This window comes from Aotus nancymaae, unplaced genomic scaffold (genome assembly GCF_030222135.1).
Source record: "Aotus nancymaae isolate 86718 unplaced genomic scaffold, 86718_ANA_hifiasm-v0.15.2.pri h1tg000088l, whole genome shotgun sequence".
Taxonomy (NCBI): Eukaryota; Metazoa; Chordata; class Mammalia; order Primates; family Aotidae; genus Aotus; species Aotus nancymaae.
Window position 1 is genome coordinate 15,203,437 of NW_026988503.1, and position 27,419 is coordinate 15,230,855.

General features: G+C 38.4%; 1 protein-coding gene across 12 annotated transcripts in view; it reads left to right on the forward strand.

Annotated features, from left to right (window-relative positions):
* Positions 1–27,419, forward strand: part of LMO7 (LIM domain 7) — a 229,263-nt gene that overhangs the window by 176,419 nt on the left and 25,425 nt on the right. For 7 of the 12 annotated variants that reach the window (XM_012472043.2, XM_021671795.2, XM_064369108.1 and 4 more), the window contains 8 exons: positions 134–163; positions 8,287–8,404; positions 10,492–10,634; positions 12,260–12,692; positions 14,893–15,201; positions 24,670–24,784; positions 25,835–25,996; positions 26,847–26,953. In XM_012472043.2, the coding sequence (XP_012327466.2) occupies positions 134–163; positions 8,287–8,404; positions 10,492–10,634; positions 12,260–12,692; positions 14,893–15,201; positions 24,670–24,784; positions 25,835–25,996; positions 26,847–26,953 (1,417 nt within the window). Of the gene's footprint in view, positions 1–133; positions 164–8,286; positions 8,405–10,491; positions 10,635–12,259; positions 12,693–14,892; positions 15,202–24,669; positions 24,785–25,834; positions 25,997–26,765; positions 26,954–27,419 lie in introns of all 12 variants that reach the window. The other 5 variants (XM_064369107.1, XM_064369110.1, XM_064369112.1 and 2 more) reach the window with 2 other exon arrangements.

Sequence of the window (27,419 nt, forward strand, 5' to 3'; positions counted from 1 at the left end):
AATGTGATGGAAGAAGTGACCTTTTCAGATTTGTCCATCTCCAATTAGATTGTTAAGTGAAAGATATTAAGTGTTTACAAACTAATGTAACTGGGAAAATGACTTTTTAATTTTTGGTTTTCTGGTTTCTTAGACTCTTTCAAAAGATTTATGGTGAGAATGGGTAAGTTATGTGGTTCACAGTAAAAATATCTGTGCATATTGTTTGTTCTTTGTTTAACTTACCATATTTCTGGCATGGCATGTCACTAAATGGGGATGCTCTGTGCTGTGCATGAAATTTTTAAATGGGAAATCTTTATTTTGCAACCTAATGGTAATATTTCTGTGTCTCAGTGCCCAGTGCGTGACAAAATAGTTTGTTTTGTTAGAAATTTAAAATTCAGCTCCATCCTTTGTTTTTTTCCTTTTTAAAAATTTAATGAGTTGATTAAAAGTAGCAGAAACACTTGCCTAAGACTAGGTATATGTATTTTGGTATTTGATTGCTACATAGACTAAAATTCTGATTTGTGGATGCTAAAGCCCCAATGACTACATTTTAGAAAATCTGTGATAGAAAAAGAATATGAGCATTTACTTCAAGTTTAGAATACACGCAGTTGACATCATCCGTATAATCGGCCCCCTGGGAACTTTGTTAGTAGGGAAGCATTAATCTTCCCTCAGTGATATTTGGAAGTATTATATTTTCAAGAGTCCTGATTAGGAAACAAAAATTATAACATAGCTATGTTTATAGTACAAAATTGGCCTTTCAAAACTGCAAAAATCTTTGTAATTTCTAGTATCACTGTTGCAAAAACTACTTTTGTTGTTGTTGTTTTTGAGATGAAGTCTCGCTCTGTTGCCAAGACTGGAGTGCAGTGGCACAATCTTGACTCTCTGCAACCTCCATCTCCTAGGTTCAAGCAATTCTCCTGTCTCAGCCTCCCAAGTAGCTGGGACTAGAGTTGCATGCTACCACGCTTGGCTAATTTTTGTATTTTTAGTAGAGACGGGTTTTCACCAGATTGGTCAGCCTGGTCTTGAACTGCTGATCTCAGGCGATTCACCAGCTGGGGCCTCCCAAAGTGCTGGGATTACAGGCAAAAACTACATCTATTAGATAAATCATTTATTCACTCTTAGTATCATCTTAAAATCACAAGGTGGCTATATCATAATATTTTCCACCAAACTTTGTAACTTTGTGACTCTAAGGGCTAACAGTATTTGAGCAAGAGGAAGAGAGTTAAAGGATGACAAATAAATTAATCTGCTCAAGCCTCAGTAGCTAAGTATCTCCCCTTACAAGGATTTACTTCAAATATAAGAATCTCTAGTTTGATAGCTTTTTATAATTTTGATAATTCAGAAATCTTGGAAGCTACTAAATGTGAAGCAGTATAACCATTCTAGATGCCAAAGGTGTAAATGAGCCATAGGCAACAAATTGCAAGTACTTGTTAGCCACTGATTTCGTTTTTTTTTTTTTTTTTTTTTGAGACAGAGTCTCGCTCTGTGCCCAGGCTGGAGTGCAGTGGCACAGTCTTGGCTCACTGCAACCTCCATCTTTTGGGTTCAAGCAATTCCCTGCCTCAGCCTCCCAAGTAGATGCAATTACAGGCATGTATCACCATGCCTGGCTAATTTTTGTATTTTTAGTAGAGACAGGGTTTCACCATGTTGGTTAGGCTGGTCTCAAACTCCTCACCTCAAATAACCTACCCATCTTGGGCTCCTAAAGTGCGGAGATTATAGGCGTGAGCCGCATGCCCGGCCTAGCCACTGATTTTAAAAACCAGGGTCCCTGCATGTTTTCCATGTGCCATGCTAAGGCACATTATCCCCTATCCAGCTTGTCTGCATGACGCTTAAGCATTTGCTACTCTCAAGTCATAGGAAAGTTGTTTTAACTTGATTAAAATCTCTTTGCAGCTTTAAGCATGTTGAATTGTAACTTTCAGAAGAATTTTCATTTGTAAATTAAATATAACTTTATAATGTAAGCAGCTGTCAAAAATAGTTGCTTTTCCTGAAGGGAATACATATACCCAGAGTACAAGTATGTGATGGGAATGTCAAAATGTACAACCATTTCAGTGGCTGGATGTGTTCCCCTTAGTGAGGGGAAGTTATATAACTGAGTTAGAGAAGAAAAGAGAAACCTAAAACCAAAGCTTGAAAAGCTAAAGATTTTTCTGGATTAGAGCAGCAAATGTTTTCTAACCCAAGATAGTTGTTTGGATAGAACAATATTTGTTTTAAAGGCTGTTCTGCATGCAGTTTAATGCCAAGGTAACTACACAAATGAAGCAAGATTATCTGTAAATGGAGACTGAATAATGCATGACATGTCATACAATGGAAAGTATTATAATATGAATGTGTCTTCAGAAAACTCAAGGGTGCTTTGGACCACTTGAAGTCAAATAAGTCAAATCTATAACAAAGGATTTTTCTCTGTAGTCTATCAGTTACCAGTGCTTTTTTTTTTTTTTTTTTTTTTTTTTTTTAAAGAGATAGAGTCTTGCTATGTTGCCCAGGCTGGTCTTGGGCTCCTGGGCCCAAGCATTCTTCCTGCCTTGGCCTCCCAAAGTATTAGGAGTACACATGTGGGCCATCATGCCTGGCCTACCGGTGCTTTTCTTAAGTCGATCTGCTGCAGCAAAAATAGAAATTTAAATTGGATTAAGTGTAGGCTTTTAATCTAGAACTTGTTTCATGTTTATACTGCGTGATATTTCCCTGAACATAATGTACGTCGTCAAGCCTGGCATAGTTACCTGGAAAAGAATTATTGCTCAACATGATGTCATTGAAAAATAACTGCCTGTAACATGAATGCTTTCTTTTTTGTAGGGACTGGGTTAAAGAGAAATGTGCAACATGTTTTGAAGTCTGAGGCTGTTAATTTCTGGCTTGCTTTTTATTTAGCATTTAACACCTGTCAGTTTGTCTGTTTATGTTTAGTAAGACGCTTTGTATGTGGTTGTTATTTCTTGTGTGTGCTTTTGTTTTGCATGGTTTTATGTCTGTATGGTTTCATTAAACTTGAAAATCTGGGCATGTGTTTTGTCAGAGAAATTTTTGTAAAGATATGTAGAAATAATCTTGTATGTGATTAAGCTGTTGAATCTGCTGCCAGTATTAATAGGAAATGAACACTGATTCCATTTTTTCACTTAAGAGTTTAGCCAAAAGAGTCTGTAGAATTATAAAGCCATATGACAGCAAAAAAGAAGAGGAAAAAAAGCCACTGTGAGTTATTTCTAAGGAGTTCCCTCCATCCCCCCAGAGACATTTGGCAGTGTCTGGAGACATTTTTGATTGTCCCGCTGGGTGGGTGGGGGTGTGTGCGCTACTGGCAACTAGTGCCTTCTTAGCCAGTGATGCTGCTGAATGTCCTGCAGTACACAGGAGTGCCCTACAACAAAGAGTTTTCTGGCCCCAAAATGTCAACAGTGGTGCCGTTGAGGAACCCTCATTGAGACTCTCAGTGAAAATATCTTCGTCACATTGCCTTTTTATTCTAGTGTATGGTGATTCCAAAGCCTCTTGCCCAAGTTTTAGCACTGATTGCTTTTCAGAGAATTCCTATAATACCTGAGGGAAATATACTTAGAGGTACATAAGGCAGTATACTCCTGTCTCTCTCTGAAAGTTGAGGATCCCTAACCTTAGAATCATGAAATTTCTGTTTGCTTTATGAAGCTATCCATGGTTTTATATTTGAGAAAATATGCTACATGCTGGTCCTTTTTGATCCCTTACTCCTCTATTACTCCGCTTACTCCTGGAGTAAGTAGAGGAGCACAGAAGGCATTCCGCATAGTGGAAGAAGAAAGTAAGACTTTAGCGACCTTATGTTATGATTGACACCTTCTTCCTTAAACTTCCCCTTTTTCCTCAGTTTCCTCCCAAATGCTATTTTTAAAAAATTCTGTTCAACAGCAAGGCAAGATGCTAGATGTGTATTTTTTGGAAAAAATCCAGTTGCAGTTCTAAATTGGAGCCCTTCCAAATAAGGAAATACAAATGAAGCAGGACTTGTCAGAGATGTGTGGTTTGGCGTCTAATCACCTTTCATTCAACAAAACATACTAGAGCTGTGCAGTCCTTCATAGTTTTCCCAAACAATTTTTCTGATGCTATCTCTGGTGCTTATCTCAAATCTGTGAGGCCGACAGATAGGGATGTGGAGATAGAGAAACAAATATTGCAGCTTTCCCAAGGACATGTGACTTGTGAGTGGTAGAACCGGACTAGGGCTTTGCCTCTGAGATAATTCATGTAGACTGCTTGGCGAGGCTGCTGGCACAGAGTAAGCCCTTAGAAGCTGAATATTATGCCATTAATGCTGATAAGGGAGGAAATAATTCTTTGTGATCTGGCTGAGAGACTCCTTCCTTTGCTCCAAAAGTTCTAGATTGTATCGTTGTGGTCTGCGGGGACCTCTCTGATTTGAAGCAGCTTGGAGAGTTTGCTTGTGGGAGATCCCATGTAATCATGTTTGCTTTAAAGAAAGTTAGTGTATGGCCCAGATGGTTTAAAACATGCAACCCACACAGCCATATCCAGTTCTCATAATCCCTTCCTCACTTAGCAGGTGAGAAACCGGGGCTCGGAAGTGAACTGATGTGTGTTAGATCGGGGTGAAAATGGGCACCATGACTGGGCCTGCAGCCCTCCGCCTCCTGGCTTATTGTGGTGCCTGGCTCCAGCTGCTATCCAATGTATGCAGCCTTGATGTGGTTAACTTTATGTACCCTAGGGAGTGAACTGTGCTCACATTGTGCCTTACACAGAGACTTGTCTACTTCAGAGTGTATTTGGTTCACTTTGTTCACATTAAGGACTGCCTGTGTGCCAGGCTCTGCTTCATGTTGGGGGCACCCAGGAGGAGGATGCAGCCTCTGCCATTGAGAAAGACATTTCACGGGAAGACACCTTAGCATTGCATGGTGCAGGAGGATTGGGGCCCAAGGAGAGCACCCCTCGGTGATCCTGGGCCTTCTAGCCTTCCTCACATCACAAGATTATTAAAGTATTTGTTAGCATTCCTTTGTTTTTTTGTGCTGGGGTTTATGTAATCTCATGTGTTGAGTGTCTAGGTACCCTCATGCCTGGTTCTTGAAAAATTTGTCCTGCCTCTTCTTAGTGAGTCTGTCATAGTATTAGTTCAAATAGCCTCATTCTTCACAGTGTGACTTATGTGAACTTATATTCTCAAATTCACACAAATCAGTTTTATAAGTAGTCATACCTAGTTAGATATATTACATTAATAGATCCATCTGTATTCATATATGTCATCATATATTCTCTCTATATAATTTATTTCTTAATAGTCCTTAATAAATGCTATGAAACTTTCTTCATAGAGCTGGGAATAGCCATAATAATCTTACAAAAAGAATTAGAAACATTTTAAGTATAGTAAATTTTACTTGATTAAATATGAGAAAACCTACCTCATTCTTATCACAGACATTGAATGAGGATATCCTACACACCTTGTGCTGCTAATGTGTTTTCCTCATAAGCATCACATGACTTGAGAGGAAGAGAATACAAACACGCACGTGCATACACACATGCACTATACAAGACATAAGGCTGAGGGTTTAGTACCATGAAAAAGGTGTAGCTGAAGCTGTAGAGGGGTTGAGAGGAGGGACAGAGAAGCTTTGATATGGAAGAACTGGGAAGACTTCACCAAAGTGCTGAATATTTTCTAGATCATTAATTCAACACATGTATCCAGCAGGTCTGGGCTCCCTTTCAGGTACAGGTGATGTACCAGCAAACAAATTAGAAAATTTCTGCTTTATAATCTTACAGGGCAAGGCAAGTGATATGTGAATAAATGTGCATTTCCGATGGCCAGAAATGCCGTGGAGGAGAAAGGGCAAAGGACAGGTTGGGTCGGGGGAGAGGAGCATTGATTGTTTCTAGTAAGGTGGTCAGAGAAGGAAACACAGAGGGCACATTTAAGCAGATGCCTGGAAGTGAGAGAGAAGCTATGTGGATATCTGGGTGAAGAGCATTCCAGGCAGATTGAAGAGCAGGGAGAAAAGCAGGAGGTGTAGACAGGGCAGGGAGACCAGTTGGTTGGAGCAGAGGGAGTGGGAGCATGGTGCTAATGAGCACAGAGAGGGAGGTAGGAACCAGGGATGGCGGACCTCTTGAGTTTTGGAAGAACCTGCCTTTAATTTAGTGAAATGGGAAGAAAGGAGTGGGTGCTGAGTAGAGGTATACCATGATCTGAGTGCAGTCGGAAAGGACCTCTCTGGCTGCTGTTGGGTAGGAAGAGGTGGGTGATGTGACGTGATTTTTATAATAATTGTAATAATCCAGGTAGGAGGTGATAATTGTTATAATCCAGGTAGCAGATGTGATGTGATTATTGTAATAATTGTAATCATCCAGGTAGGAGACATTTGGATCAGGGTGGAGTGGTGGAAGTGGTAAGAAGTGGTTGTGTTCTAGATATATTTAGAAGGCAGAGGGACAGGATTTCCTGATGGGACTAGTTATGGTATATGAGAGAAAGAGGAGAATCTGGGATGACTCCAAGATGTGTGACCTAATGTTGGGAAGGATAGAGGTGACCTTTACTGATATCAGGAAAGTGAGAAATGAGCAGGTTGTGAAGGGGATAATCAGGTTTTCTATCTGTGACAAACTTGAGATGCCTATTAGACTTCTAAGTGGAGAATGAATAGAAGTTGGATATACCTGTCTGGGGTCCTGAGGAGTGAATGGCACTTAAGAAGTTATGTATACTGGTAAAGGGCTTTTGAATCAGAGGGAATAGTTTAGGAAAGACGTTTGTTGAAACTGGAGGTTGGGTATGAATTTAAGAAGCCATTTTGGAAGTCTAGGTGAGTTGACTGTACTCTGATCTAGGGTGTTGGCAATAGAGATGGAAAGAAAGAGACACTGAATGAAAGGACTTGATAACTAATGGAAAGTGGGGAGAAGGGAGAAACAACGCTGAAAAGTGGTTCTTAGGTTTCAGACGTGGAAGACTGGAGGGCAGGTAGCAACATTAGTAATCATAAGAGGAAGAGCAGGTTTGGGGACAAGATTGAATTTGGTCACATCAACAATAACCATGCATTTAGTGAGTCACAGTTTACAAAATCCCTTGTAGATATTATTTTAATCAATCCTTTGACAATTGAAGTGCCTAGGGGATATCTTTGCAGAATTATTCATTCAAGGAGCAATTGGAAATGAGTCAAAGGAAGGACTGGTTCCTTAACTATGGAATTGGGAATCGCTTGGAAGTTTTAACTCCATGGGCTAGCTAAGCTAGGAATTCCTAAACTAGCTAAGAGCAAACCTGCTTTAAAATAAATAATGATGGCAACTTCTTGGAAGACAAAATTTAGATGCCTAGGCAGGAGATGTACAGTTACTTAAATAAAGTCAGGAGTGCAGTATAAAAGATCAGTAGGAAAGAGCTTCAAAGGCTCTTTCTCTCATTCCTACTTGCTCCTCAGTATTTAGATCTGACCTCTCCCTCTCCTTGAGACCACCCTCAGTCTCTCTTTCCCGTCCGGTAGAGTTTACCTGGCTCTTTTATGTGCATGTAGAGAGCACACATGTGCCTGTGCCCAATGCCCCACTCTGTTCATTGGTTTCTACTGTTGATTGAGCTCTCCCAAAGCTTAACCTCAGTCTCCCCTTGTGTTACAAGTTGAATGCATGCAAGCTGCCCTCATAAAAGAAGAGGGTTATAGAGGGAGTTATAAAGGACTATTAGAAACTACCTGTGGTGCTTTGAGAACAAGTCTAGTGCTGTGGTAGGGCAGCTCTTATAGAATCTTTTAGAAGCAGCAGCACATTTATTCATGGTATTGAACTTGAGGAGAAAAATATCAGGTAAACATTAAATTATTGATAAGTGCCCAGAAAAGGCAGCCAAACCTCAACAGATTATCTTTGAGGGAGATGGAAAATAAAAAGAGTTGATTCTAGTGACTATTTTTTTCCCTAAAGTAATCCCTTTATGCATTGACCTCTTTAAAAATGAACCTTGGGTTATTTTTTTGTCAGACTCACATAGGGCTAATCTAGCCATTTTGTGAAAAAATTCACACTCGAGTGCTAGGCTCTTGTTTCTGAGTTTTGGAAAAACACCATCTATCTTTGTAGTGCTACTTTTGTGACACTATCACTGAAGTGTCTAGGTAGAAATTTAGGTGGAATTTCCAAATGTAAGTCCAACCTCAGTTTAACCCCTAAGTCTGGTCATGTGAACTTCCATAGTAACCATGAGTGTTTTTATTGTAGGAGTAAGTCCATGAGTGATGTCAGCGCAGAGGATGTTCAAAACTTGCGTCAGCTTCGTTACGAGGAGATGCAGAAATTAAAATCACAATTAAAAGAACAAGATCAGAAATGGCAGGATGTGAGTATTTGGGGGATTGGGAGCGGGGAGAGAGTATTTGTCTGACTATTCTTTGCTTTTCTCAAAGTCAATATACTCAAGACCATTTTCCTTGCTATTACAGAATTCAGTTCTGTATAAAATGTGATCAACTTCATTTACAAAGATTTTAAAACCTTTTTTTCCTATTATTGTTGTATAAAGGCCATGGTGAAAAATATACCTGAATGTTTATTTTCTAATATTCCCTGAGTTCTCAAAAATGTGAGTTGCTTCCTTGCAGTATAGTGAACTTATTCACTTGTTTATGTGGTTGAATTTGGGATGTGCACATTGAGTATACTTCTGATGGGAAAGACCTGGCCAAAGTGTCGGGAGAGAAGAGGAACAGGGCTCTGGCCGAGATCTTGGCATCAGTAAGGAGAGATGAAAAGGGTTAGTAATTAAGAGTTAATTAAGGAGATTTGGGGAGAAATAAGTAATAGAACTCAGAGCAATATTTTGGCTGAAGAAGTCATTAATAATACGAATCAAAATGAAATGTTTTTGCAGAGTTGACATATATCCAGGTGTTTATATAGATATAGACTTAATCTTTAGTTTTGATCCTGAAGAAAGAAGCTTGACTGTTTATTTGAATAAAGTAATTGTGAAAAACTGAAGAAATGCAAAGAAATACAGTAGACAAATGATCAGAGCAAATCCAAAGGAATTTGAGGACGACTTTATGGTGAGAGTTGAGTGATAGCATGAACACAGGAGTCAGAGTGAATCTTAATTTTCAAAGGAATTAGTAGTCTCTGAAATGAAGAAACCCCTGCCCTGCCTACCTTTCTAAATTCTCGTGCCTCTTTTAATTGGGAACTCAATTTAATTGTCAAGAAACAGTAGTTCAGTATCACTTTGCCAAAATACATGGTGAATTTTCTGGTGTGAAAGTATTAAGGGCTTATCTGTTAGGTTAAATCTCATGGCAGTTATGCTATAGGACTAAATATGCATTCCTTTTGTTCTTTCTGGAAGAAGTTCATATTGGTCTCAGGCTGTTTTTAAAGCAGGAGTGGCTCTGTGGGCTGGCAAGGGGTATAAACCAAACTTACTTTGCATGCCCTGGGGGTGAAGTTTGGTTTTGTCTGAGACCTTGAATGTGCTTCTGTTTGCACTGGAATGCCACTAACAGTTCTTAGAATGGCGTTTCTCTGTTTTGGAGACATGGAAAACTTTATACCTTGCAAAATGTCTTAACCCCCTGGGTGTCAGAACCAGTCTAGGTTTCTAGGGGGAAGTGAAAAGCTGAATTAGGATGATTGTCCCTGGGGTCACCCAGCAAGGTTAGACTTAATGTTCCTGGGGATATGGGAGACAGGTGTTGGTTTGTTCTCACCACGTGTTCCTTATTACCCTCACCTAGGTGGACTTAACCCTTCTGAAATCGCATACTCAAGTCTCACCTTCCCAGTTAAAGCCTCTCCACAGCCTCCCCTTCCGGAGGTAGAACTGGCCCCATGGTCTCCTTAGGACCCCACTGTCTCACGCAATCCTGTCACACTCGTTCCTGAACTTTTATTTAGATGCCTGTCTCTCCCCTGTAAACTGAGAGTTTCTTGAGGGGAACCACACCTTATGCATGTATGTATTAATAGTTCCTACACTTGGGCCTGTCTCAAAGTAGGGATTGAGCTCTGTTCGTTAAATGAAAGACAGACTGCATCTGCGCTTAACCATCACAGTTGCGTTTCTGTTTCAGTCTTACCAGTGAAACATGTTTCACGTAACAGCCAGGTTGTTGGAGTGAGATGAAAACGAATTTGAAACAGTTCTTGATCTAATTACAAGCATTTAGCATTCTTTGTGAAGTGTGCAATGAGGCAGATACTTTCTGGGAAAACAAAAATGGGGTCTATCTTATTAGGTCAGGTTTTTCAGACAGACACAGATAAAGGCTTAGTACAGAAACACTGGCTATAAAAAGCAAAATTAGGGCACCTTGGCATCCAGTTGGAGTGAATAGTTTCAGTGATGTAATAAGATACTCTGGCACATTCTCGCTGCTAGAAATGGTGTGTAGAAATTCAGGTGTGCCCCTGCTGATGTGATTTTTCTGTCAGGACCTTGCAAAATGGAAAGACCGTCGAAAAAGTTACACTTCAGATCTGCAGAAGAAAAAAGAAGAGAGGGAAGAAATTGAAAAGCAGGCACTTGAGAAGTCTGAGAGAAGCTCTAAGACGTTTAAGGAAATGCTCCAGGACAGGTAATAATGCTGAATGCACCTTGGTTGTAACAGGGGTGGGGATGCCAGGCTTATAAATAGGTATTTTGTGTAAGTGTAGTGTGATGTAAGTGTCCACCAATATTCAACTTTAATCAAATATGCAAGAAACGTTCCAGATTTTGGTCTGCAGTGAAAAAACAAAGCATTGTTGAAATAGTGACTTAGAGTAACAAAGTAAATGAGGACTTAAAATAGGTGTTCATTATTTCTTCTCTTACATTGTGCGTTCACATGCAGAATTGGATGGCGTTGGCTGTGTTTGGTGCAGGAAATACACTACATTTACTCTTAAGCGAATTAAGGAATGAGGTGGTCCAATAAAACCAACTCTTACTTTTAACTAAATTGTGTAAAATATAGCAAAGTTCTTTTTCATGCTTAATGGTACAATTCATTATATTTTAAAGAAAGTTTTTATAAATGTGTGTGTTTTATTCTTTGCTTTGCAACATAACAGTATAAAGGTCAAATTTAAACTTTCCTATAAAGCATTCATTACTGTGTGAAACATTAGGGTATTTACAGGTCAAGGAGAAGGAAAATATGCTTTTAGAATAATGTCAGAAGGGAAATATGTTGTCAGATGAAATGAAACAAGGCTGCTTTCTGCCCTAAAAGCCAATGATAAGCACAGTTTCGTTCACTTAAATGCAATTCAGTTAGGTTGGAAGGTAGGTATTCCTTTCTAAATGTGAGAGATGAGGGTGTTTTGTAAACCTTTCTGTAAATATGAATAGTGACTTTTAATCCCTAATAATTGTTCATACAAGTTCTGTCAAGCTATATTAAATCATACACTAGTTTGATCTCCGCAAAAGCCTGAGTCTTTTGTAATCTTTTATTTTTTGTTAATTATTGGAGATTTTTCCAGGTAAAAATCCTCACAGGGCTGTCAATTAATCTATGACTTTGGAAGGTTCAAATTGGTTATCAATCATGATATTTATAGTGTTTTAATTTTGAAAGTTATAAACTTGTAGGTAAAAGTTTGTGAATAATCTCTTACTAAAATTTCCTTGTTTCATTATTAAAATCTCTTTACAATTAAAAAATATATATCCGAGTGAAGTATTTGAGAATCTTTTTAATTAAAGAAGTCAAGTTCTTATTCTTTCTTCGTTGGGACATTAGGATAATTACATACATCTTGCTGGGCAGGGTGGCTCACACCTGAAGTCCCAGCACTTTGGGAGGCTGAGGCAGGCAGATCACAAGGTCAGGAGTTCAAGACCAGCATGGCCAATATGGTGAAACCCTGTCTCTACTAAAAATATAAAACAATCAGCCAGGCATGGTGGTGCATGCCTGTAATCCCAGCTACTCCAGAGGCTGAGGCAGGAGAATTGCTTGAACCCTGGTGGTGGAGGTTGCAGTGAACTGAGACCACACCACTGCACTCCAGCCTAGGTGACAGAGCAAGACTCCATCTCAAAAAAAAAAAAAAAAGATAATTACATCTTTATACTCTGTAAGTGTTACGTTGATTCTTGTGTGAAGTTAACAGCTTTTTATTCCCAGTCCATTTTGTGTGTTGATTACTCTCTCTCCACCTCTCTGTGTCAAATGTGTATCTCTGTGGTGATGGTGCATTTCTTTCTGCTAAGGGAATCCCAAAATCAAAAGTCTACAGTTCTATCGAGGAGGAGAATGTATTCTTTTGATGATGTGCTGGATGAAGAAAAGCGACCCCCCACACTGATGATGTCAGAAGCAAGTTACCAGAGTGAGAGAGTAGAAGAGAAGGGAACAACTTATCCTTCAGAAATTCCTAAAGAAGATTCTGCCATTTTTGCAAAAAGAGAGGACAGTGTAACTACTGAAATTCAGCTTCCTTCTCAAAGTCCCATGGAGGAACAATGTCCAGTTTCTTTGTCTTCTCTGCGTTCACTGAGCATGCAAATGGAGTCGACTCGTGTTTCAGCTTCTCTCCCCAGAAGTTACCAGAAAACTGATACAGCCAGGTTAACATCTGTGGTCACACCAAGACCTTTTGGCTCTCAGACAAGGGGAATCTCATCACTCACCAGATCTTACACGGTAAAAAAAATGTTCTCAGTTCATTTAGTTTGTTCTGAAGAGCAAAATGTTGGTGAACTTGTGCAGAGGTTGGGGTTATATCAACTTGATGTGTAAACTATACATAACATATATAAGGCAATTTTATTTTATGCCAGTTCAACGCAAATTTAACACAAGATATAGCAATGATACAGAATTTATTAAACTTTCAATTCTGTGAAAATAGGGCTAATACATTTTAAAGAATGAATAAGATATATTCTAAGGCAGAGTATTATTTTATAATGTCATTTTTTTAGATGTATCTTTTGTAAATTATTAGGTTGAAAAATATGAAGTTGTTGGTATGATTGTTCTTCTTGACCTACAGAACAGCAATTTCATATGGTTTAGCCTAGATATTTTCAGGTGCTTATGTACAAATTTCTGCTTTTTTCAGGTTTCTACTTCATCAGAACTTGATATGTTTGAATATAATGATTAGAATACATCTTATTGTTTATATATATGTATTTCCATTAATATCAGGATTTTGAAGATATAGAATATTGAAGCATTTTTCCTGAGAATAAAGTGTTACCATATCTGACAATGAATGTGTTAATCTGAATTATGCAAAAGGTGGCAACACAGTCCTATGATTAATGTTCAGATTTTTTTTAGCTCTGCTAATGTACAATCCTAAACTCCAAAAGAGTGTAAAAAAATTGAATATTTGGGGTGAGAGAAGCCTACCTAGGCTAACTGGGAAACTCCTGAACATAGAATTTCATGGCAGACCCCTTTTACATAGTCAAAAGAGTATATATATAGACTCAGACAAATATTACCAAAACGTATTATAGGTAAAGGGTAAATATCTCTAAGACAGAAAATGTTTCCACAAATGGGTAAAGAAAAGCACTAGAAAAGTGAATATAGAAAAGTAGTGGCCATTTCAAGAGAGAGGGGATTCAAATGGCTGGTAACAAAGCACACAGAAGTATGTTCAGCTTCCCTGGAGCAAAAATAAGGCATATAACTTTTTATCCATGAGAGTCATATAGACTTAAAACATTGAAAATGTCTAGCGTTGGCAAGGATGCCGAGAAACAGATGGTCTCATCCATTACTTTGGGAGTGTATTGCTACAGTTATTTTTAGAAACTATATATATATATATATATATATAAAACCTTTGTTCCAGCAAGCCTACTTTTGGAAATCTGTGCTATAAAAATGAAAGTTCCAATTATAAAGAGATATGGATATTTGTTGCAGTATTTTTAGAAGTGACAGAACATTTTAAGCAACTTTAAATGCACATCAAATGAATAAATTGTTGATGTCCATACTACAGAATATTCATCAAGTAAAGGGACTGATTAGAGTTTTATCTGTTGACCTGGAGTAGATCAACAGAACACCAAGACTGGGATAGCATTAGGAGAAATACCTAATGTAGATGTTGGGGTGATGGGTGTAGCAACACTTTAAGTTCTGGGGTACATGTGCAGAATGTGCAGGTTTGTTACATAGGTATAGACATGGCATGGTGGCATGTGTATACCTATGTAACAAACCTGCACATTCTGCACATGTACCCCAGAACTTAAAGTGTGTATGTGTGTGTATGTGTGTATGTCTCTGTGTGTGTGTGTGTATATATATATATACACACACACAAACAGTGTATATATATATATATATATACACACACACACACAAACATCACCAAGACCTTTTGGCTCTCAGTCAAGCTCATCATTCCCCAGTTCTTACATGGTAAAAAATGTTCTCAGTTCATTTAGTCTGTTCTGAAGAGCAAAATGTTGGTGAACTTGTACAGAGGTTGGAGTTACACCATCTTGTTATGTAAACTGCACATCACACACACACACACACACACACAGACACACACACACACACACACGGAAATTTTATTTTATGCCAGTTTAGATTCAGTGGAAGTTTAATGCTTAAGATGTTTGCTTGGAGTAAACAAGCAAAGCAAATTTCAGAAGTTTGTATGTGATATGAATGCTTTTGCTAAAACAATTTCCCCTACTACATCTGTGTTTATCTATTAGTGTGAAAGAACTCAGTCCAAGCTTTTAGCAATAGTTATGTTACTGTGGGAGGTATGCTATTTTAGTTTTAAAATATTAATTTAATAATTAACTTTTAGAAACAAATAAAGGTAACAATATCAAGTTTAAAGTGATTTTTTCTTTTTTAGATGGATGACGCTTGGAAGTATAATGGAGATGTTGAAGACATTAAGAGAACTCAAAACAGTGTGGTCAGCACCCCTGCACCAAACCTGGACACAAGCCAACTGGCTTCAAGCTCATCTAGCCAGAAAGAGGTAGCTGCGACAGAAGAAGATGTGACGAGGCTGCCCTCTCCCACATCCCCCTTCTCATCTCTTTCCCAAGACCAGGCTGCCACTTCTAAAGCCACGTTGTCTTCCACATCTGGCCTTGATTTAATGTCTGAATCTGGAGAAGGGGAAATCTCCCCCCAGAGAGAAGTCTCAACATCCCAGGTGAGTTTGGGAAAGTTCTTTATCATCTGTGGCTCAGACATGCATTTAAATCTGGAAACTTGTCTCAAACCTCAAACCTCTACGTGTTAATCTGTGAAAAGTGGCCGGGTGCGGTGGCTCACGCCTGTAATCCCAGCACTTAGGGAGGCCGAGGCGGGTGGATCATGAGGTCAAGAGATCGAGACCATCCTGGTCAACATGGTGAAACCCCGTCTCTACTAAAAATACAAAAAATTAGCTGGGCATGGTGGCGCGTGCCTGTAATCCCAGCTACTCAGGAGGCTGAGGCAGGAGAATTGCCTGAACCCAGGAGGCGGAGGTTGCAGTGAGCCGAGATCGCGCCATTGCACTCCAGCCTGGGCAACAAGAGTGAAACTCCGTCTCAAAAAAAAAAAAAAAAAAAAAAATGTGAAAAGTGATATAATGGTTTACTTTGAACAGATCTTGGTGGAAGTCTGTCTCATTCTACTCTGAGTACATAGATCCAGATAACACTTGTGATATGAGGCTATGGAGACTTTGTGCACCAGTCTCCTTGGGATTTGGCTGGTGTTTTCTCTGTATTCCACATTTCAGTAGTCGTGGCTTTATACTGCTAGTGCCCCGTAGTCCCATGTTTCAGGTACAGTTGTCACTTTAAAGGTTTTCGATGCAGGTCTGGATGTGCCTCATTCTTGCCCCAGGGAAGCTGAACATGAGTCTGCATGCTTTGGGTATCTTTGGGTGACAAAAGCCCTTTCCCAGGGAACTTAACAGGCCACAAGGAAAAATTGATGCACATGATAGGTGCTGGGCTCTAGGGACATGGCATTTCTTTTTCGATTATTTTAATCTTCTAGTGACTTTTAATACTATTTCATACTTTAGAACGTCTATAATTTTTGACGGCCTCTTGTCTCTTAATGGGACTACAAAGGCTTGTTATAATATGACAATTGTATTCCACAACATTTGGAGTCCAAACAAAATATACCATCAGGTGAAGAATGACTGGGGATATGTGTGGTTTTTCCTACTAAAAATTCTAATAGATGACTTCTTAGAGAATGATTAGGTAATAAATGTTCTTTGTAGCCTACCTGTAAAACATACTGAAGACTTTGGTGAACAGAAAGCTCTTTCTTAGAAAAATTCTTGCTAAGCAATTTGATAGTTGAATGAACCCCTTAGCATGGAGGAGCTTTTGTGGTTCTTTGGCTTGCTTTAGTATTCCCTGTTGCCCTGCATAACATTGAGAGAGAGAGAGAGAGAGAGAGTGTGTGTGTATGTATGCATGCACACACACACACACACACACACACACACACACATATATGACTTGTCCTAAGTTATATTAATGAAATGATGTGAAATTATTTGGCATTTCATATTTATTATTATTGAGTTTTTATTTGTGTGGGAAAACTTAAGAAATTTAAACTTTCTTTTCTAGTTATAAGGTACTATGTACTTTAGAAAATTTGGAAATATAGGAAAGTATAAATAATTTAAATTGCTGATGATTCCATCATTTAGAGGTAATTGCTAACATCTAGGTATATTTCTTTTGTTTTTTCCCTTGCATATTTACAGACATATATCCAAAAACAATTTCTTCAGCTTGCTGAAATAATTAGTTGCACATTATCATTACATGTTGAAGGAATTGGAAATATGTAATTAACATCCTAAGTCTCAGTTGAGGAGAACAATAGCCTATGCTGTGTTATACTTGGGGAACGTAAGGTACCAGTGAATGAATAATAAAAGCAGAAGCAAAGTGTTTTTTGTTTCACGGATTTGTATATTTGCCTTTACCTTTTTCAAATAGTAAATCTAAGAAAGCAGCCTGAGTCAGGCGCTGCACACTGGGTGTCGGTACCTCCCTCAGGGTGGCGGCTGACTAACTGCAACTGTGGATTAAGGAACAGAGGCTAAGTGTGGTGTGTGGGTGTATCTCCAGTTATTGCAATTCAGAGGAGCTTCAATTAACGTGGCACTGTTTCAGCTTTCATCATTAATGGATTTATACTTCTTTGTTCCCAAACTTGAGATGGTATTCCACCAAGAAAAATTAGGCCTGATGACAGTGGAAGCCATTGGAATTCTTTAACGTAGACATAATTCATACGGTGACTTACCAATCTCTGATGCTTGGCGTGTCCATTTCTGTGCCACTAGGGCTGTAGCTTCTATACCACCCCACTGCCTTTGTCTCAGAAGGAGTTTATAGCCTTGAGAGAAGGGTGTGAATGTGTATGACAGCTGAGCAATATGTAAAGGGCCTGTGCAACACTACTCCAGACTTCATTCAGACACTGTAACTCTAGGTGTTCAGAGGACAGCAGAATCAAGAGTAGCATGTGGCTGATCATCTAAATGTTTTGGTAGGTTTGTAAAAGAACGTTCTTCAGGTCATTTTTCTCTTCTATACCTTGCACTTTTGCTGGCACTGTCCTTTCATTCTTCCTCCAAACTCCCCCGATGTTATTCTTTTCTTTTCTTTTCTTTTCGAGATAGGGTCTTGCTCTGTTGCCAGGCTGTAGTGCAGTGGCATGATCATGGCTTACTGAAGCCTCAACCTCCTGGACTCAAGCAATCCTCCCACCTTAGCCTCCTGAGTAGCTGGGACTGCAGGCACATGTCACCACGCCTGGCTAATTTTTGTATTTTTTTGGTAGAGTTGGGCTTTCACCGTGTTGCCCAGGCTGCTCTCGAACTCCTGGGCTCAAAAAATCCATTCATCTTGGCCTCCAAAAGTGCTAGGATTACAGATGTGAGCCACCACGCGCAGCTGATGTTATATTCTTTTCTATCCTGGCTTCTACTATGCTAATTCAGGCCCTTTTCCTATCTGTGCAAATAGTTACAGGTGTTAGTGTGTACTACACAAGACTAGCATCAGATTAACCTGATGCCAGGTTGGAATCAGTAATTTCTCTACTCCAAAGCTTCTAGTGGCACTGTGTGGTTTGCCAAATGAAGGTCGTAGCACTCAGGAAAGCACTGATATCTCTCATTCCCTTTGTAGCGTAGTCATAGCTGATGTTAGCATGCTTATTATGTGCCAACCAGGCTTCTCAGGGAGGTATCTTAGTTAATCCTCACATCAGCCCTGTGAAGTAATCCGCAATCCAAATGTGGACTATCATGATTATCCCTATTTTATAAACATAAAAATTGAGGCATGGCATGTGCACGTTACTTGTTCAAGGCTATGCAGGGTACCAAGTGGAGTCAGGATTTGAACCCAGACAGTCTGACTCAAGATTTAGTATCACGTTATGCTGTCATGCTATGTCCTGGGAAAGAGAGGTGATTCACCTGCATATCGCTGCTTGCTTTTTCTTGGATATGTCCTGTACTTTCTGGAGCTCATCATTGCTCCCCCATTTGAAGATGCTTATTTCACACATCTCTGCCCTTTGAAGTCCTACTGTTCCTCAAAAGCCCAGGAGGACCACTTCCTTCATGAAACAAGTTATCACCCCTCCCCCACTGGAATCAAACTTCGTACCCTTGAAAAGTTTCACTCACTGAATTCTTCCTTGTCCGATATAGTTACGTGTTCCTCCTTCACTGATATTCTTTGTACGTTCTTACATATAATTGGCACTTGAGTTTTACTGACTTGAACTGTATTCAAGGCCTTGATTACTAGGCTGAAGTATGAACTTGATCAGGCAGGTAATTTAGAGTCTTTATTGGTTCTTTAGTGTGGGCATTTGAAGATTAAGGGTTGTTTTAGGAATGTAAGCACTATGGTGTTTCCTAGAGTTATTTTAGGGAAGCCAAGTCTGGAAGCAGAGACTAGTTAAGAGCCTCTCAGAATTGCGCTGTTAAGGTGGCATGTGCCATAAAGTAGAAAAATCATAATGAAGGAAAGAACTTAATATAGTCTTATTTAAAATCTGCCCATAGGAATTTCCTTTTCATCCTCATAGCTGAGCCATGGGTTTTGTCCTTCTCTCTTCTTTTTGCCCCCTTTCTTCGCTTGTAGTTTTGCTTTTTTCTCTACCTTTCTTGCCAATCCCAGCTGCCAAGCTCGTTCTGGAGGTGAACCAAGGCAAAGGAGAGGGAGTGTGACTCCTGGAGTCCTTCACCCCCTTCCACATGCAGATGTGGTTTTCATGATTCTCCCCAAAGTTGGTCTTGCCTACAGGTTTCTGGGTTTTTTTTTTTTTTTCTGTCCTTTCAGAGCTCTAGGTTTTCAAACCCTCTACAAATCCACTTTCCAGAAACTCTGCTCCAGATTTTTTAAAGCAGTAACCCCTAAATGGGATGACACATGTGGAAGGAAGGAACCTTTCTTCATGTCCATTTCCTGATCTCAGCCTCACGGTTAGTGACCCTTTGGATATAGCTGCACTTTTGCTTGCTTCTCGCCTTCACTAGAACCTGCTCTCCAGGAGGGTGGAGCACAACCCTCCCTTCCTCCTTGTCAGTGCAGTGCCTGGATCTGTACACGTTCGCTGAATGCTGACTGAATTTTCTTGGCTTTAGAGCTAAGTATTTGAGAATTAAATGGGATTTTCTTTAATTGATCTGGAAACTGCTTAGCCAGCATGGGTATTATGTTTAACATTTGCTTCCATGGGAAAAAGAAGGCAATTACTGGGCATCAGTCGTGTGTGCCTTGACACCTTTTAAATGTTTCATTTAATCGTCTCAATAACCCTGCAAAGTAGGTGTATTAGCCCCATTTTTACCAATGAAGTACTTGAGATTTTAAAGTTATATAACTTGCCCCAGGCTGGTGAAATACCTTGATCACAACTGCGATTTATCTGATGTGAAAGTTTTTTGAAATATGACAGACTCATGTTTGAGGACTGCCTTATGTATAGTTAAGAGAACACATGTTGACTTATTTGGACTTTGCTGTGTCTTTAGGATTTTAGAGCCACTGGAGGCTGAAATGTCTTTCTGTCTATAAAGAAATCATCCTTGAAATCATTTTGAGGAAAGGTGGTATTATATGTTTATTGCAACTTACCAGAACTAAAATGTAGAGTTTGAAATCTTCCAAGTAGGGCAGTAAGGAGCTACCAGCAATTTAAAAACAGAGTGTGATATAATAGCATGTTCTGTAACTAAAGTTCTGGCAGCTGTGTGGACAATGAACAAAATAAGGGCTGGAGGCAAGAGAGCCAGTAACCCGGGGTAACCATAGGAGTTTAGAGGAGATAATGGCCTGAGCTAAGATGATAACCCAAGGGAGGGTGGTAAAGTGGGGATGATTCAAGATGGATTATGGACTTGACAGAACTTTGTAAAATGTAAGTGTGTATGGTGGAGAGTAGGGGTACAGGGATTGTGGTATTTGAGTGGGGAACAGTTAGGGGAAGGAAGGAGAAAGAGGCCCTCAAAGAATCCAGTGTTTCTAACTTACGCATCTGATGAGCTATTGATGCAATTAACCAAAATATGTAAAACAAGAGGTAGAAGAACAGGTTTGGGAGGAAGATAATGAATTTAATTTTCAAATTGTTGGACTTGGACATTGGAGGTTGCTCAGAAAAGCATGTAGTCAGAGAGGCTGGAGACTGACTAAGGAACAAACAACACAATGAAAAGAGAAGATAAAAAGAGGAACATGCTCATGAAACTGAGTGGCAAGAGACATGGGAAAGAAGGCTAGAGAATGGAGATAATAGGTGACTTTAGAAGATTGTTTCCTAGAAAGCGAGAATAGTGGGCAGTGTCTGGAGGGATGAAAACTCAAGATGCATTTGGTAGGTAGAAGATAATCTTGGAATGGGATGAGGACAGTGATGGGTGTATTATAGAAACACTACCTGCTGCAGTGGAATGAAGGATTTAGAGAGAAAGACCAAGATTTGAGGGCTACTCAGTTCATTTTCTCATTCCAGTAAGACTCTGAAAGACACTAAAGAACTATATGTATACAAATTCAAAGATTATATATTTCCTCTGATATTCCTGATTTTACAGTCCAGATTTACTTTTAGGGTTAATTTTATCAATGAAATAGGCTTCCCTTAACACATTTGTCTAATAGAAAACATTTGAGGAATGTAGCTTTCTGATTTGGCATTTAAGATTGGCCCTGTTTTTTAAATTAAATCCTATCTATGGTGACATGAAAATCTTAATTCAACAGATTTAGCAGAAATAAATGTTACCTTTGGGACTCCAGACCCTCCTTATGTTTTTGTTTAAAAATGTAGAGTCTTGTACTTCTGTTTCATCAGTCATCAGTCTGACAGTTGGTGGGGCCATCTGAACTTTCAGTGGATACTTCTGCTCACATTATACATAATTTGAGGGAAATTTTTATTTTATATGCTGAGACGTTGATAGACAACTGCCTTATCTTTTCTGGCATGAACAACTGAAACCACTTGGATAGTTCATTATCAGTCATCAGGAATCTAGATCTCTCCCAATAATTTATATTCCTGTTCCATCCAGTTCAACGATGATGTTGCCATTATTATCTTCTGAAGCTTGGATTCTTTGTAGGGTACTCACTTGGCATATACCTTGCAGAGAAAAATAAAGAAGTTGAAATCCTTCCTGAAATCATTGTTGAACAATTTATACTTGAATGTAATTATAGATATGTTCACTTGCAAGAAGTTTCAGGAATAATTTACTGTAAAAACATGGGATTGAACAGAGATGCCTCAAGACTGCCATAAGGGGAAGGCCACACAAGTGGGGCTCTGGAACTCTTACTTTGAAACCACAGTCACTCACTTTAATGCCTCCCATATATTGGTTTGGAAAGAGGCGGTCTGCCTAAGACTTTGATTTGAAAGTAGGCTACTTAAAACCAAAATTAAAAATCAGTATCTTTATGAAAGAGAAGGCTTTACCAGGCCCAGTGACATGCATGTGGTCACCTGGTTAATGAGAGAAATGCACCTGTAATTGCCCATGTGGTTCTCTCTTCTTTGCCTGTGTCTGTCCCAGCGACTGACACAACAGTCTGCCTGGCTGTAGCCACAGGGACGCTGTCCTTTCTGTTAACTCTTTCAAAGAGGAGATGGTTATCTGCCCTTTTATTAATATTTAAGATGTTTAAATAGCGATTTCTTTGTTTCTGAGGTAAGTATAGTCCTTCAAGAGACAGTTTTAAGAGTGAGACATTTCCCTCTAGGGCTTAAGCTTGTTCTGTTTGATGCTATATTTGGTAGAAAAGGATAATGTTCACTTGCCATCTCCCACAAAATATTTTTTATGTACTTTGAGAGTATTTATTAATACTTCATCCTGTCTTTTATTCTTCAAACTAGAAAACATCAGTGTTTTGAATATGTAACCCCTGATTTGTCTCTCTTTCTTATACAGCAAATAGATTCTGCACTTTAATTGGCTCTAAGTCAGATTTTTTTTTTTTTTTTGTAAGAGTCGTGAAGATGACCACTTATTTTCACTGAGTCATCTCTAACTTAAGTGTATGGTGGTTTTGGCTAGGGAATAGAAACAACCAGTAATTTTTGCTATTCTTAGCAGAGTTTTATTATATTCTTCAGATTGGCATTCATCAAGTGATTATTAGCAAGTGTTATGACTACATCTGCATTTCCACATTTAAACTGCTTTACAAAAGTCTTTCTGCTGAAACCTAAAAATCCTATACCCACTGAAAAATCAACAATTATTTTTTGAGAGCAAGAATCAGCCCTAATTTATTTTTATTTCCCACAGTGCTAAGTATTGTGTTTTATACAGAGTAAACAATCAATGTATGTCAAACAGTTGAATGAGTGAAATGTCCTAGTACTTCTGCATATCCACATGGAGTAGTAAATTTTTGATCTTTTATTTAGTGCCTTCCTTTAAATTATTATGTACTGTCTTAGTCCATTTAATATTGCTATAACAGAATACCTGAGGCTGGGTAATTTAAAAAGAAAAGAGGAGGTTTATTTGGCTCATGGTTCTGGTGGCTGGAAAGTCCAAGAGCATGGCAGTGGCATCTGCTTGGCTTCAGGTGAGGGCCATGTGCTGTGTCACAATATGATGGAAAAGCAGAAAGCCAAGTGGTGTGTGCAGAGACCCAACACAAGGCAATCTCACTTTATAACAACCTGCTCTTGTGGTAACTAATTCAGTCCTGCTAGAGTGAGAACTTACTCCCTTGAGACTGCATTAATCCCTTCATGACCCAAACACCTGTTAAAGGTAACATCTCCCAACACCACCACATTGGCCATTAAATTTTAACGTGAGTTTTCTTGGTGATGAATCACATCCAAACCATGGCATCCTAGTTTTTTCTAAATTAAAACTAGGATGCCATTTTTCTAGATTAAAACTAGGATGCCATTTTTCTAGATTAAAACTAGGATGCCATTCTGAGAAAAAACTGCTATCCTAGTTTTTTCTCAGAATATTGCCACTTGTTTTAAACTTGTTTTTTGGGTAGAAAAACTTAGGCACAACGCTTTATGAATTGCCCGGTTGGTCCTTGGATTAGGATTAACTGCCAAATTAAAATGGAGAATTGGTAGGTCTTTTTCTGGAAAGTAAGACAGGTTTAGGAAGAATTCTAACAGGTAAGTCTAAGTTTTTTGTGATGAGGAAACAGAGCTGAAGCACTAGTCTCATAAATTCATATTAAAATCTGTCTGCTGCTCACTCAAAATATGTAAATTACAAAAAAACTTAAGGTTTGCACAGACAGTATACTGTAAAGCTTGAAACATTTGGTTTAGAAAATAGTTTAAGTTCCATGGAATTCAGAATTTATTGGGTAGTACAATGATGGCTACGGGAGTAATTATACCTTTTGTTCAAAAGGCTATTGTTTTTGGGGCTTATGGGCTGATGTTATTTCGAGGAAATCATGGTCCATGGCTCAGGATGTGTCAATAGGGGACCCTCTTGGTATCTTAGGTAGTAATTCCTTACAGTTGACATAGTTTTGCATTTTGCAGCATTTAGAACAGCTACACCTTAAACACTAAATCTTCACATGGCATTTGGGCAAGCAAAAATGCCTTGCCAAACTTCACATGCCCACTGGCCAGTGGTACCAGTCCTAATGGATGCTACTGGAGGCTAAATTATGTATCTGTGAACCACTTGAAGTAATTCAGATAAATATGTCAAGTATTGGGGGTAGGTTTTTAAAAGTTTGGTGGTCCTTTTTGAATAAATGATTTAAATCACTGTACTTATTTCTGGGCAATGAATACATGGCCTGTATGTTAGACCCAATTGTACAGTGGGCAGAAACCTAAGCTTGTCCACAGCTAACTGATTTACATTATTAATATGAAGAAAAAGATGTATTGGCAATAAGATTTTCCTTATTTTAGTGGAAAAAGAATAAACTGGGTACTATTTATATAAATGAAAGCTTTACCAACCCAAGGAAGAAAGAATGAAGCTTCTAGTTTATCATGAAATGATTCAAGTATACGTAGCGTGCAGCCTTCCTTCTTACATAGATAGACTTTCCTCCGTGTGGCTGCCAGGAACACCTGATACCAGCGTTTCATGTTTTGTTTTCAGGATCAGTTCAGTGATATGAGAATCAGCATAAACCAGACGCCTGGGAAGAGTCTTGACTTTGGGTTTACAATAAAATGGGATATTCCTGGGCTCTTCGTAGCATCAGTTGAAGCAGGTAAATGATATATTCAACTCTACTGAACTTTCTTCTCCTTTTTCATCTTTCATTGTGGGGTTGGGGACCACAGAAATTAGTCTATTTAACATAGGAGGAGAAAACGTGTGAAAAATGCAACTCTAAGGCCACAGAATGCATCCTCTTCCCTGAGATTATTAGTTGAGGTTACAAATTCCATATTGTTTATTATTCTTACCTAATTAATTTTAGTTTTGAAGAGTCTTAATTTGGTGATTTTACAGATTTTGTCTATTTTGGACATTATATTTGGAAATACTAACAGCACTTAAGATTCAGAAAGATCTTGCCATGATCAGCCATACTTTGCAGTAGATATATATGTGCTATTTAATAAGGTGATTTTTTTTTGAGTGCTCTAATATACATTGCCTATGAAGTCTTCAGGACTTCTGCAAAAGGATTACCCCTCCTCCATCCAGATCTATACCATGTCAAGCCTGGGGAACTCTTTTCAAAACATTATAAGGTCTAAAATTAAAATGAAAGCTGTTGTATCTAAGAGGAGTTTCTTTATTTTTACTTTTATTTTTTTACATATCTCAGCTATATAAAATTGTATGTTAACAGCAGTTTTTTCTTTTACATCTTAAGGTTGCCTTAGTTAGATAATGGTATTTTAGTTATGGAGTAATTTTAAGCAGTTTTAAATAGCTGTGTTTTCTTCTGCTCCATTCCAAAATGTATCTGATTTGCAAGCTCAGTTAAAATGCAGTGTATTTCACATTTCAAATTTAAGAATTACTTAATTTTTTTGTTCTTGGGAGGTTAATAAAGAAGTTTTATTGAATATATTTTTCCTTTAATTCTTAACAAAGATGCATTCTGTAGAACTTAAAAACTAACTCTAATGCTTTGCATGTTGTACTTCGATACTTGATATTAAAAAAATAGTGACCTTTCTCCACCTGAAAAAGAGAGAAATGGTTAATTGAAATTAAGAGTCATTTTTCTTAAGCTTAAAGCAGCAACTGGTAGAACATGTGGAATTTTTCCCAGCTGGTTGTTTAATTTGTTTTGCATTTTTAGGTAGCCCAGCAGAATTTTCTCAGCTACAGGTAGATGATGAAATTATTGCTATTAACAACATCAAGTTTCCATATAAGGATACAAAAAAGTGGGAGGAAACCATGGCTAAGGCTCAAGAAACTGGAAACCTAGTGATGGATGTGAGGCGCTATGGAAAGGCTGGTGAGTTTGTGTTACCACCGTGTCTGGCCTTTGAAATTGGGGCCTGGCCCTTGGCAAGTGCTTCTAACAGTTTGCTTCAATAACTTTTTATATTTTTCACTTTACTTATGCTTTGGCATTAAAGGTGTTTTGTAGTCACATCGTGACAAATCTTGAACCCTCCCCCTTTGAATATTCTGTCTGGACTTTTCACTAGCAAATTTACTGAATTCTACATTATTTATTGAGTGATTTATATACTGGTCTGACTGAATGCAAATATCAATTGAAGACAAATGTATCTGCATCCAGGAGTTATTTAAAATACTGAGTATTAAGAATTATGCTATGATTTAACTTTCTCGGCAGCATCAGAACCATACTGGTATAAGAGAGAGCGAGCCTGGTAGGTCATACTCCTGTTTATTCTCAAATAACTTTGAATGTGCATTTCATTAATGTGTTTCTTAGTTATAGAGGTTAGATGGGAAAGGGCATTAAACCTCTGCAGACCTACCAGCTTATGATATCAAAATAAATTAATTTTTTTCCTGGTCTATGGGAAAGATTCAGCAAATTTGCTAGTTTTTTCATTACTAACGTGATTTAACCCTTGTGTTTTAGGAAGGTGGTCTGTTGGTAAAAAGTCCTAAACTCTTGATTTATTTCACACACTGTCTGATTTGTTTGTCTTGTCTATGTAGATTTTTTTTAATATGTGTATTCAATGACATTATTCTTTCCACTTCACCATTTATGTGTACTCATTTGATCTTCATGTGCCAATCAGACTGGGGCAAAGACCAACCTTCCCTGCCATTTATACGGCATAAAACCCTCAATCTCACCAGTATGGCTACCAAAATTATAGGTTCACCTGAAACAAAGTGGATTGATGCAACTTCTGGAATTTACAACTCAGAAAAATCTTCAAATCTGTCTGTAACAACTGATTTCTCCGAAAGCCTTCAGAGTTCTGTGAGTATTTAGAGAAGTAGGAGTACTGGTGTGGAGCAAAGCGGCTGTTACAGTTGTGTATGGAAGAAAATAATTTATTTTGTTTGTGCAATTTTGATACGACCTTTAAAATATAAATGATTGAATAAGGTAACATATAGTAAAGAGATATAGTAAAATATATTTTTGAAAACCATAGGTATTCCTCATACAGTCGTTGTGAGTTATATAATGGTAAAACCAAAAGATCCCATAATGTTGTTTTGCAGGTGTTTTCCACCAGCCTTTCATCATTAGACCCACCTCTAAGATCTTTGTGAGCATAAAGTAGCAATTATATAAAATTATACACTATAAATTCTTTATGCGTTCCTTAGTCTTGACTGGCAAATAAATATAATAGTTGGGTGTAATGTAAAACTTCATGAAGCATTTTTTGTTTTTGTGTAGGTGAATTTGTTGGGTAGACTTACATATGTGGTTAAGA